Here is a 13,224-nt window from a genome sequence, read left to right as displayed (position 1 = left end):
TCTGCGGTAATTAAAAAAAAAAAAAAAACGCCGTGGGTTTCCCCCTATTTTTGATAATCAGGCAGACAAAACTCACAGCTGGGGGCTGCAACCCTCAGCTGTCAGCTTCAGCAAAGTTGGATATCAAGAATAGAGGGGTCCCCATGCCATATTTTGTAATTATTTAAATAAATAATAAATAAAAAAGACCTGGGGTCTCCGCCATTTTTGACAACCGGCCTTGCTAAAGCTTACAGCTGGGGGCTGATATTCTCAGGCTTGTAAAGGGCCATGGATATTGACCCCCAGCCTAAAAATAGCAGCCTGCAGCTGCCCAGAAAAGGCACATCTATTAGATGCGCCAATTCTGGTGCTTTGCCCGGCTCTTCCTGCTTGCCCTGTAGTGGTGGCAAGTGGTGACATCAAGCCCACGGCTTAGTAATGGAGAAGCATCTATAAGACCCCTACCCATTACTAATCCTATAGTTGTATGCTAAATAAAGACACAGCCAGAATAAAGTCTATTATTTTGAAATAAAATAAAACAAAACACAGTTTTCCATTTTTATTATTACGCCTAATTCCAGTGAAGCCCTCGATCTCCTGTAATAAAAGTAAAATAATAAAACAACAATATACTATACCTGTCTGTCGTAATCCATGTCTGGGGGATAATTTGTTTTCAACCTGGACGGTGCCAAGATGCGACCATGTGGAAACACATGTGCACAGGCCCATTCACTTGAATAGGCAAATAGTGCTCCGTTCCGCCGGAGTCTCTCCGTATGGCTAAGTAGCACTGTATAGCCACATATGGGGTATAGCCACATATGGGGTATTGCCACGTTCAGTAGGTCAAATTTTGTTGCCATTTTTACCCACTTCTTGTGTGAAAATGTAAAATCTTTGGCTAAAACAAGATTTTGGTGGTAAAAATGTAGTTCTTTTGTCCTCACTGCCCAATGATATAAAATTGTGACAGACCCATGGTGTCAATACTCACTGCAGCCCTACATGAATTAATTGAGAGGTGTGGTTCATAAAATGTGGTCACTTATGGGGGGTTCTGCTGTTTTGGCACCTCATGGGCTCTCCCAGTGGGTCATGGCACCTGCTAACCATAACCGTAAAATCTGGCGCTCCTTAACTTCCGAGCTCTGCCTTTCGCCCAAACAGTGGTTTACCCCCACATATGGGGTATCGGTGTACTCAGGACAAAATGCACAACTTTTGGGGTCCAATTTCTCCTGTTACCTTTGGTAAAATAAAAAAAATGTATGTCTGACTTAAATTTTGGTGAATAAAAGTTAAATGCTAATTTGTTTTTTTAAAACATTCCAAAAATTCATGTGAAGCACCTGAAGGGTTAATAAACATCTTGAATGTGGTTTTGAGCACCTTGAGGGGTGCAGTTTTTAGAATGGTGTCACATTTTGGGTATTTTCTATCATATAGACCCCTCAAAGTGACTTCAAATGTGATGTGGTCCCTAAAAAAAAAAAAAAATAAATAAAATAAAATAAAAATGGTGTAAAAATGAGAAATCGCTTTTGTTTAACTTTTAACCCTTATAACTTCCTAGCAAAAAAAATTTGGGTTCCAAAATTGTGGTGGTGTAAAGTAGACATGTGGGAGATGTTACTTGTTGAGAATTTTGTGTGACATATTTCTGTGATTTAAGGGCATGAAAATTCAAACTTGGAAAATTGCGAAATTTTCAAAATTTCCGCCAAATTTCCGTTTTTTTTTTTTTATACAAATAATCTTAAGTCATAGCAAAGAAATTTTAACACTAACATGAAGTACAATATGTCACGAAAAACAATGTCAGAATCACCGGGATTCATGGAAGCTTCCAGAGTTATTGCTTCATAAAGGGACAGTGGTCAGAATTGTAAAAATTGGCCCGGTCAGTAACATGCAAATCACCCTCGGGGGTAAAGGGGTTAAGTGACGGTGGTTAGAACTGTAAAAATTTGGCCTGGTCAGGAAGGTGAACACAGACTTCGGGGTGAAAGGGTTAATTATAACAAAAGTCAGTTGGAAAATTGTGCCTCTTAATACATTTTGCACATCTTTCAGCTGCCATGCACTTTGGCATACAAAATTCGCCAATGAGGCACTGGTGTATTTCTTTGAGAGAGAGATATATATATATTAATTATATATTTTATATTTTTTTTTAAACCGCTGAAATAATAATTAAAATAATATATTCAAATGTATTACCATATTTCTTCACACCTAGTGAATGCCGTAAAGACAAATCACAAAATACAATGGAATGATGAAATAGTTTTTTCACCAATTCATCAAACTTCAACTTTTTTCTTCCCCTTATTCAGCACATTCTATTGAAAAATGAATGGTAAGATTCAAAACTACAACTTGTCCCACAAAAAAAAAAAAAAAAAAAAAAAACAGGGCCTCATATCATAGGGTTTTGTCTATGGAAAAATAAAAAATTCTTGCTATTGGAAGGAGGGGAGGAAAAAAAGAAAGTGCAAAAACCCTCAATTGTAGTCATGATGGAGTTAATCCACAGTAATATGTACAGAAGTTGTTTTTTTTTTTCCTACATCATAATTTTACAATAACATTCAGTTTAGTTACCCTTGTGTGTTACTCTCCTATATTCTAGGTGAAGCAAAACCTGAGGAAAACACAACTAAAGATGCAACAGAAGAAAAACAAGAAGAAGACCATGACTACCATAGAAGCGATGAACAGGTACACACAGCAATACGTTTCATGTTCTTAACTATTTCACTTCAAATCTGGGGATAAAGGCGAGAACACAGTGGTTGTAGTTTGTCCATGATTTTGACAATTTATTAAACTCTGTGCACACATTGGTTTTTGGTGAAAACAAATCTGCTTCAAATGCTCATTGTTGGCAGGAAAACACTGCTCAAAATATGCATTTTTTGTATGTGTGTTTACTTGCATTTTTCTTATTTTTTTACATGGGTGAAAAATGCTGCAAAAATGCTAAAAGAATTGGCATGCTGCCGATTTCAGAAAACTCTGAAGGAGTAAATATATATATTATTTTTTTTTTTTTTTCCAGTGATGGGTATGAACCTTAAAACACACAGAACAAACAGGAAAAAATTCAGCACTTCGTAAGAAAATAGCTGAGTGTGTAGATCATTGCGATCTGAAAGGGTTGGTTATTGTACTCTTGCACATGGTGGTTACCAGCTAGAAGTTTTCAAGGGTGACTCAATCCAGTTGAACGTTTGGCAATTGTAGGCCATATGTTCCTTTGCGGATAACCTATAATGGCTTTTTATGGACAGCTGAGAAATTGCCAATAATCTATCCCTGTCTAAATGGTAGAAAAAATATATATTTTTACTCTAACCCCAAAATGGCAGTAATGTTTTTTTTTCTCTAATTGTTAAGCTGATCTGAGGATGCGTCCATCTCCTCTTCCTTATCTTCTGACCCATGTATTCAGTGCAGACTGACATAACTAATCTAATACTGGCTAAAAGGATTGAAAGATGGGGCATGTGTATAATGAGCTGTAGGGAGACACAATGCAGGATGACATTTGTGTGACCTATGTATTTGTTCACGCTGAGCGCTTTCATTCAGCAGCTTTCTATATATAGCTGATGCTTTGAGGGCTGTAAAGATGGATTTCATTAAAGACATTGATTTTGGCACAAAAGGCGAGTGTGCATGGTTTGGCCAGACTGTTTGCTACAGTGCCTCAGTGTTTCTGCGTTGTAGCTTGAAATTGGTAAAATACACAAAGGAAAGTGTTGCGATGTCACCGAATCTAAGAAGCTGACTCCCAATTTAGACCTGGACAAGTCCTGAGTTTCAGCGTAATGTACTAAGTGACCACTGCTCGCACGCCTACAGCTGCTTGAAGGGTTATTTTCATCTGTTAGGAAGCAGAACAGTAGGGGTGCCACTCTGTCAGGTCTGGTTTACTTCTTCCCGTTCTTAAGTGGCACTGCGTTAAATCTGGGATGGCAGTGTAAATTATTAAGTTGTGTGTCTTCTGTGCTTTCTTTCTCCCTTTCTAAAGGTCAGTATATGCTTAGAATGCAATAGCAGCAAATTACGTGGACTCAAGCGAAAATGGATACGGTGCTCGGCCCAAGCAACAGTTTTACATCTGAAGAAGTTCATTGCCAAGAAACTCAATCTATCATCTTTTAATGAGGTAAGACCTAGCAGTGAACCTTTTAATTTCATAAAAGGATTGCAATTGGACAGGAGTGTTAGTTAACAAGCACAAACATAAAAAAAGCAATTTGTTAAAAAGGTTTTAAGGGACTTTTATGTTGATGGACTTTTCTTAGTATACGTCATCAGTATCTGATTTGTTGGGGTGCGACATCTGGTACTCCGCCGATCAGCTGTTCCAGATGCCAGCAGCAGCCGGAAGATCTGAGCTGTGGAGCTCCATGGCAGAGCTCTGTCAATGCAGTTGTGACTGCTAGTCTACCCTTTATTCAAATTAGGAGGTTGCGGATGGGCAGTACCTGACCAAGGCCACTATGCACTAGTTCTGTGCAGCTCTGCACCGCTGGCAACAGGAACAGCGGATCGTCAGGGGTGCGGGTGTCGCACCCCACCCATCATATATTGATGACTTCTACTAAGGACATATTGTGGTTAAATAGCTCATATTCTATCCTCCTTTCTCATTGGATGCAAATCCTAAATCTTATGTACAAAGGTCGGGACAGCCTCCGTACTTTTGTCTTATGAGGATTTTTGGCGTCGTAGAACTGAACGGCTCTTGCTGTGGATTCCTTTGTTTTTAATCCGCACTTTTATTTGCTGCCTTATTTTGCTCAGTCACTAGCTAAACTACCGTATATTTTTTAGTTGGTGGAAAATACTTCCAAAATTTACATTTGTGTTCTTTTATATTTTTTCTTGATGAAATATTTAGAATCTGGTCAAATGTTTGCAGATGGTTCACCTGTTTTCCCATGTAAGATATTTTTAATTTTGTATTTCAGTTGGATATATTATGCAATGAAGAAATCCTGGGCAAAGATCACACACTTAAATTTGTTGTTGTCACAAGATGGAGGTTTAAGGTAATATTTGTACCTCCTATTATGTAGGAAATGTTCCCATAACTCCCTTTTGGCTTTAACTTCGATTATTCTTCATAAATTTAAATTCATGCAAAATTTTAACTAAGAACACATATGGTGGGTGGGAATATTGAATACCCTCAATAACATATCAACATTTTATGAAAGTTATGGGGTTAAATAATAAGTTATTTTATAACCATAGCTTAACAACCGGAGGTATTTCATTTTTTGCGGTTTCTAATTTTTTTCTTATTACGCTGTGTAGTGATCAGGTTAATTATTTTTTATATTGATAGATCTGGTGATTCAAAACACGGCGATACCCAATATGTGTAGATTTGATTTTTTTTTTTTTTTATTTTGAAAGGGGGGTGATTTGAACTTTTATATTTTTAAAACGTTTTAAATATGTTTAAGAAACCTTTTTTTTCTTCACTTTTTGCATGCTTCAATAGTCTCCATTTGAGACTAAAAGCTGCAATACTTCAATCGACTCTACTACACACAGACGATCAGATTGCCTGTGTGCAGCAGAAATGCTCACTTTCTGTGAGCGCCTTCCATGGGGTGGCGCTCATAGCAATTTGGCAATGACAGTCATAGAGGTCTGCTTAAGATCTCTGGTTGTCAAGCCAACCCAATGGTGACCCACGATCATGTGACATGGTCACTGATTGACGGGATTAGCAACGCGCTTCCGGTAAGCACGAGTTAAATGCCGCTGTCCAAAACTGACAGCTGCATTTAACTAGTTAACAGCCCTAGGTGGATTGCAATTCCACCCATGGCTGTTGCGGGCACATGTCAGCTGTATAGATCATCTGTCATGTGCCCAGAGAGGTGTTTGATCAGCGCCGGAACCTGCACCAAACAGAGGGAGTCCGACATTGATGTACAGGTCCTTCTCAAAAAATTAGCATATAGTGTTAAATTTCATTATTTACCATAATGTAATGATTACAATTAAACTTTCATATATTATAGATTCATTATCCACCAACTGAAATTTGTCAGGTCTTTTATTGTTTTAATACTGATGATTTTGGCATACAACTCCTGATAACCCAAAAAACCTGTCTCAATAAATTAGCATATCAAGAAAAGGTTCTCTAAACGACCTATTACCCTAATCTTCTGAATCAACTAATTAACTCTAAACACATGCAAAAGATACCTGAGGCTTTTATAAACTCCCTGCCTGGTTCATTACTCAAAACCCCCATCATGGGTAAGACTAGCGACCTGACAGATGTCAAGAAGGCCATCATTGACACCCTCAAGCAAGAGGGTAAAGGTACTGTCACACTAGACGATATCGCTAGCGATCCGTGACGTTGCAGCGTCCTCGCTAGCGATATCGTCCAGTGTGACAGGCAGCAGCGATCAGGCCCCTGCTGGGAGATCGCTGGTCGGGGAAGAAAGTCCAGAACTTTATTTCATCGCTGGACTCCCCGTAGACATCGCTGAATCGGCGTGTGTGACACCGATTCAGCGATGTCTTCACTGGTAACCAGGGTAAACATCGGGTAACTAAGCGCAGGGCCGCGCTTAGTAACCCGATGTTTACCCTGGTTACCAGCGTAAAAAAACAAACAGTACATACTTACATTCAGCTGTCTGTCCCTTGCCGTCTGGTTCCTGCACTGACTGCTGGCCGTAAAGTGAAAGCAGAGCACAGCCACAGCGGTGAGTCACCGCTGTGTGACTCACCGCTGTGCTGTGCTTTCACTTTCACTTTACGGCCAGCAGTCAGTGCAGGAACCAGACGGCAAGGGACAGACAGCTGAATGTAAGTATGTACTGTTTGTTTTTTTACGCTGGTAACCAGGGTAAACATCGGGTTACTAAGCGCGGCCCTGCGCTTAGTTACCCGATGTTTACCCTGGTTACCGGGGACCTCGGGATCGTTGGTCGCTGGAGAGCGGTCTGTGTGACAGCTCTCCAGCGACCAAACAGCGACGCTGCAGCGATCCGGATCGTTGTCGGTATCGCTGCAGCGTCGCTAAGTGTGACGGTACCTTAAGACCCAGAAAGAAATTTCTCAACAAATAGGCTGTTCCCAGAGTGCTGTATCAAGGCACCTCAATGGTAAGTCTGTTGGAAGGAAACAATGTGGCAGAAAACGCTGTACAACGAGAAAAGGAGACCGGACCCTGAGGAAGATTGTGGAGAAGGACCGATTCCAAACCTTGGGGAACCTGAGGAAGCAGTGGACTGAGTCTGGTGTGGAAACATCCAGAGCCACCGTGCACAGGCGTGTGCAGGAAATGGGCTACAGGTGCCGCATTCCCCAGGTAAAGCCACTTTTGAACCATAAACAGCGGCAGAGGCGCCTGACCTGGGCTACAGAGAAGCAGCACTGGACTGTTGCTAAGTGGTCCCAAGTACTTTTTTCTGATGAAAGCAAATTTTGCATGTCATTCGGAAATCAAGGTGCCAGAGTCTGGAGGAAGACTGGGGAGAAGGAAATTCCAAAATGCCTGAAGTCCAGTGTCAAGTACCCACAGTCAGTGATGGTGTGGGGTGCCATGTCAGCTGCTGGTGTTGGTCCACTGTGTTTCATCAAGGGCAGGGTCAATGCAGCTAGCTATCAGGAGATTTTGGAGCACTTCATGCTTCCATCAGCTGAAATGCTTTATGGAGATGAAGATTTCATTTTTCAGCACGACCTGGCACCTGCTCACAGTGCCAAAACCACTGGTAAATGGTTTACTGACCATGGTATTACTGTGCTCAATTGGCCTGCCAACTCTCCTGACCTGAACCCCATAGAGAATCTGTGGGATATTGTGAAGAGAAAGTTGAGAGACGCAAGACCCAACACTCCGGATGAGCTTAAGGCCGCTATTGAAGCATCCTGGGCCTCCATAACATCTCAGCAGTGTCACAGGCTGATTGCCTCCATGCCACGCCGCATTGAAGCAGTCATTTCTGCCAAAGGATTCCCGACCAAGTATTGAGTGCATAACTGAACATTATTATTTGTTGGTTTTTTTGTTTGTTATTAAAAAACACTTTTATTTGATTGGATGGGTGAAATATGCTAATTTATTGAGACAGGTTTTTTGGGTTATCAGGAGTTGTATGCCAAAATCATCAGTATTAAAACAATAAAAGACCTGACAAATTTCAGTTGGTGGATAATGAATCTATAATATATGAAAGTTTAATTGTAATCATTACATTATGGTAAATAATGAAATTTAACACTATATGCTAATTTTTTGAGAAGGACCTGTACTATTGTGCCCGATGATGGAAAGAGGTTAAATCAGGTTGTCGTGTATCTGTAGAAGTTATGTCTGCCAGATTTGTGCCTGACTTAAAGGCAATGTATCGACAGTAGGTGTTGTATTTAAACAAAAAAAAAAAATTATAATTATTATATTTCAGCTTTCACACTGGCCATGGTGGCTTTTTAGACTCTTAACTAGACATGAACAAATAACGTAGGATCCCTCCTTATTCGGCTTTCTAAGCTAGAGCTTACAGAATATCTGCAATGGGAACCCGGATAGCTGGAGCGCTCCCGATAATCAGGTGTTCGGCGTCGCGGCTGTGTGTGTCGCGGCTGTGTGACAGTCACAACACATGCATGGAGAGCCTGTGTGTTGCAGCTGCAGCGCCGGACACCTGATTATCGGGAGCGCTCCAGGTATCTGGGTTCCTGCTGCAGCTACACGGTAAGATCTATTAGCAAGCTGAATAAGGAGGGATCCGACGATATTCGCACATGTCTACTCTTCCTGTTACAGTCAGATACAACACATGTACATAGCCATGTTGAGCAGACTTTGACCATATCATTTCTATTGAAGCATCTATTAAGTCTCTGTGATGGGAGGGGAGCAGGGTCAGTGATGACCTAATTTATTGTGATTGATGGATCCTGTGTTAACAGCGCTGTATAGTTGTTTTACCCTTCGTGCCTTCCTGCCTCTGACGATAATAAGTTTTGCTGAAAACGCTTCCTAAGTCATATTGCACGACTCGTTAAAGGGTTGATTGTGACTTGTAGGATCGCTACTTCCAACAGGTGGCGCTATAGAGTTTAAAGGTACCGTCACACTAAGCGACGCTGCAGCGATACCGACAACGATCCGGATCGCTGCAGCGTCGCTGTTTGGTCGCTGGAGAGCTGTCACACAGACAGCTCTCCAGCGACCAACGATGCCGATAACCAGGGTAAACATCGGGTTACTAAGCGCAGGGCCGCGCTTAGTAACTCGATGTTTACCCTGGTTACCATCCTAAAAGTAATTAAAAAAAACCACTACATACTTACCTACCGCTGTCTGTCCCCGACGCTGTGCTTCTCTGCTCTGGCTGTCAGCGCCGGTCAGCCGGAAAGGAGAGCGGTGACGTCACCGCTCTGCTTTCCGGCCGCTGTGCTCACAGCCAGTACAGGAGGAGTGCAGAGAAGCAGAGCGCCGGGGACAGACAGCGGTAGGTAAGTATGTAGTGGTTGTTTTTTTTTACTTTAACGATGGTAACCAGGGTAAACATCGGGTTACTAAGCGCGGCCCTGCGCTTAGTAACCCGATGTTTACCCTGGTTACCAGTGAAGACATTGCTGAATTGGTGTCACACACGCCGATTCAGCGATGTCTGCAGGAAGTCCAGCGACGAAACAAAGTTCTGGACTTTCTTCCCCGACCAGCGACATCACAGCAGGGGCCTGATCGCTGCTGCCTGTCACACTGGACGATATCGCTAGCCAGGACGCTGCAACGTCACGGATCGCTAGCGATATCGTCTAGTGTGACGGTACCTTAAGTCCTCTTTTTCTCAGAAGAGGCAATTTGCATATCCTAATAGGACAGGAAGTGAAAACTGTCTAAAGAAAAAAAAAAAAAAAGCCACAGTGACCAGTGTGAAAACTGCAAGATTGCTGATTAATATTTTTTGTATCGCTAGGTTATGAGGGGGGCCTTAGGAGCAGGAAGTTGAGATCAGATTTTAGCCTTGGGTCTTAAATATGTAAAGGAGATAGGAATTGTGATCCCAGGATATTAAAAGCCAACAGATAATATTATGCCCAATCCTGAAGCTTCCATCTTCTTATGTCCTATTGGTAGCAGGAAGGGTTTCTCCCGATTGATTGTAGGACGTGAATCTAGGACATGCTGAGTTTACATTGCCCGAGTAAAAAAGCATGTCTCCAGCATACAACAAGACTTGTTTTCTGGTTTAGGTCATTAGAATGATCTACAACATGAGCGTGATTAGAAAAGATTCCTATCAGTGGCTGGACAAATTATCAGGGAGACAGTGGGCGCTCCTGTGCTTGCAGTTTTAAAGAGTCCATGGTAGGGCGGTCTCCAGCATCAGAGACAAAAAAAAGGTTAACATATATTTCTTAAAAGCATAGGATTAAAAAGAATGTTCAGAAATGTGCTTAGTTTAAAAGAAAAAAGCTATCCATTTGGCTTGCACGTTTTGGGTACACAACTACGAATAAGGGTTCTTATCCTGAAACGCATAAGCCAGGAGACGCTGGAGACTGTCCTAATTGCGGACTCTTTTTGAAGCGGTTTGACCTGGGAGCCGGTTTATTGTGTATGTTGCTCACTTTGTGCACCACACTCGGACCACAGACTGCTTGAAAGTTTTTCTAGGATCTCCACTTGGACTTTTTGAGCTGTGAGCGTGTACCCTTGTTGTAGTAACATGCCAGAAGTATTGATTGAAGAGAATTTTCGGTCTTTGACCCTATCCGATGGCTGAAATGAAGCATAGCACCTAACTGAGCACTTTTACCCTTTCATCATCTGTTTTTGGCTTTCTTTGGAGATCCAAGCAAAGCATTGTATTTTCTAGGACTGCATACACTCTCTTTAAATATCAGCCGATCTAAGAGGAACACAGCTGATGGGGCACAGAGTTTAGCGGAGTGCTCTGCCTCTTTGTTTGGCCTCACTTAAGAAAACTTTTGACATGTCTATATTCTGTCAGTTTCCTGAAACTGAATAAACAGTTTTAAGATGTTTAAAAAATATTTATCTTTGCAGAAATGCGGTCAACATCTGCATTTAAAGGGAACCTGTTAACGTGAAAAACAAAATGCAATTGACCTGCAAATATGGGGTTAATCTGCAGCATGGGTTCATTCATCACTCTGTTTATAGAGAATGGTGGCTGTGGACTGCCTGCTTTTAAATGAGACACACAATTACCGTATATTATAAATTCCTAATATTTCCAAATATGTCTTTTTTTTTAAAATTAATTTCTAGCTAAGTTAGTTTATGAATGTTCGGACATTTACAATATAGAAATTTTGCTATTTCAGAAATCGCCACTATTGCTACATTACAGACCGAAAATGGACTTGCTGTAAAAGAACTTAATTGTCCAGTCTGGACAAGGTTTTTGCAGAGACTATCATGGGCACCACCACAGTGCACCACTCGTGACATGGGACCTGTACCAGCGGATTCAAGCCAGAAGATTGTAGCGGAACCACAGGAGAACCTCTTCACTTCAAAATGTCTCTCTTGCGCATCACAATTACCAGAATTCTGGACAGGAACAAAAATATTTCTACTTTTTTGTACAAAAAGAGATAATTTTTCACAACTCAAGACACTACCAGCATGGCGTTTACAAATACTGAACACTTTTCATAGATAATTCATGTCTTTGCTGCAGACTACATCCAGGTTTGTTTTTGAGATGTATTGATCGTCGTATATATTAATAAATATATATATATATATCTATATATATATATACATAGAACAGATAAAAAAAAGATTGACACCAAATTACCTTAGATTGCTTTTTAATTGTGAAAAGGTTTTATAAATCATTTCCAATTAAAACCCTCTTAAGTTTACTTTGTAGATACTTTAAAAGAAAATGTTTAGGCTGGTGGCCCAGTGCAGACATTTGAGCCATCATAGTTGTAAAACCAATCCGGGGAGTTCAGAGAATTTCTTGCTTGGTGGGAAATATCACTTGCACAGATTAGTGATTGGATTATGCATATTGACTGGTGCTTACATTTGTGATTTTTGCCACAGTGCACTTTTGGCCTTTTGCTGCAATATTATTAGAAGCCCCTCTTCTTGCGCCATATGGTTGTACACCCGTTCCCGCTTATCACGTTAGTGCAGGCCTGTTTTGGTCTCGGACAGCATCATTCGACATCACGATGATCAGTTCCGATTTGAGACCTTGGTGCTAACTTTATAATATATTCACATGGTGCAGTACATTTGGTCAGTGAAGAACACAAGGAAACTGGCTGACATGTGCCTGCTGGTGTTTCATGGTTCCTCTTTGATTGGGAGGTTTAAAGCGAGTCTGTCACCCCCAAAATCGTATATGAGCTGCGGCCACCGGCATCAGGGGCTTATCTACAGCATTCTGGAATGCTTTAGATAAGCCCCCGATGTATCCTGAAAGGTAAGAAAAAGACGTTAGATTATACTCACCTAGGGGCGGTCCCGCTGCGGTTCGGTCCGATGGGCATCGCGGTTTGGTCCGGCGCCTCCTATCTTCATACGGTGACGTCCTCATCTTGTCTTCCTGCAGCGGCGCCGGCGCAGGAGTTCTTTGTCTGCCCTGTTGAGGGCAGAGCAAAGTACTGCAGTGCGCAGGGATAGGTCAGAGAGGCCCGGCGCCTGCGCACTGCAGTACTTTGCTCTGTCCTCAACAGGCCAAATCAGAACACCGGAGCCGCAGCGTGAATACAAGAAGAGGACGTGATCGTATGAATATAAGAGGCGCCGGAAAGTGACGCCCATCGGACCCGGACCACAGCGGGACCGCCCCTGGTTGAGTATAATCTAACCTGTTTTTCTTACCTTTCAGGTTACATCGGGGGCTTATCTACAGCATTACAGCAGCTCTTATACGATTTTGGGGTGACAGGTTTCCTGTAAAGTGAACCACGTAACTGTAAAAGAATGTATTACATGAAAACTGAATGCGTCTATTCAAGAAACAATCCACAATTTTTGCTACTATCTATTGGATCACTTGAATTTGATATGGTGCTACAAAGAACCCTCTTGCTGAAATGAATGATCTAGCTGTACAGGCCGGCAGCTCCCAATTGGATGAGCATGTAGTGTTCCCTACTAAAGTGATCAAACTCAACACTGTATAGCTATGTGTTAACCTAACGACCTCAGCCGTAAAATACCATGCTTCTTTGTTTTTA

General features: G+C 41.6%; 1 protein-coding gene across 1 annotated transcript in view; it reads left to right on the top strand.

Moving 5' to 3' along the window:
• Positions 1–12,469, top strand: part of PCGF3 (polycomb group ring finger 3) — a 138,983-nt gene extending 126,514 nt beyond the window's left edge. Inside the window, exons 6-9 of the mRNA XM_069767664.1 lie at positions 2,621–2,709; positions 4,025–4,162; positions 4,971–5,051; positions 11,347–12,469. Of these exons, the coding sequence (XP_069623765.1) occupies positions 2,621–2,709; positions 4,025–4,162; positions 4,971–5,051; positions 11,347–11,394 (356 nt within the window). The 3' untranslated portion in view covers positions 11,395–12,469. The remainder of the gene's footprint in view (positions 1–2,620; positions 2,710–4,024; positions 4,163–4,970; positions 5,052–11,346) is intronic.
• The last annotated feature ends 755 nt before the right edge of the window (positions 12,470–13,224 follow it).

Source organism: Ranitomeya imitator, chromosome 1, assembly GCF_032444005.1.
Source record: "Ranitomeya imitator isolate aRanImi1 chromosome 1, aRanImi1.pri, whole genome shotgun sequence".
Classification (NCBI taxonomy): domain Eukaryota; kingdom Metazoa; phylum Chordata; class Amphibia; order Anura; family Dendrobatidae; genus Ranitomeya; species Ranitomeya imitator.
Note: the sequence above shows the minus strand (reverse complement) of the source record. Positions and strands in the feature narration are given on the sequence as shown.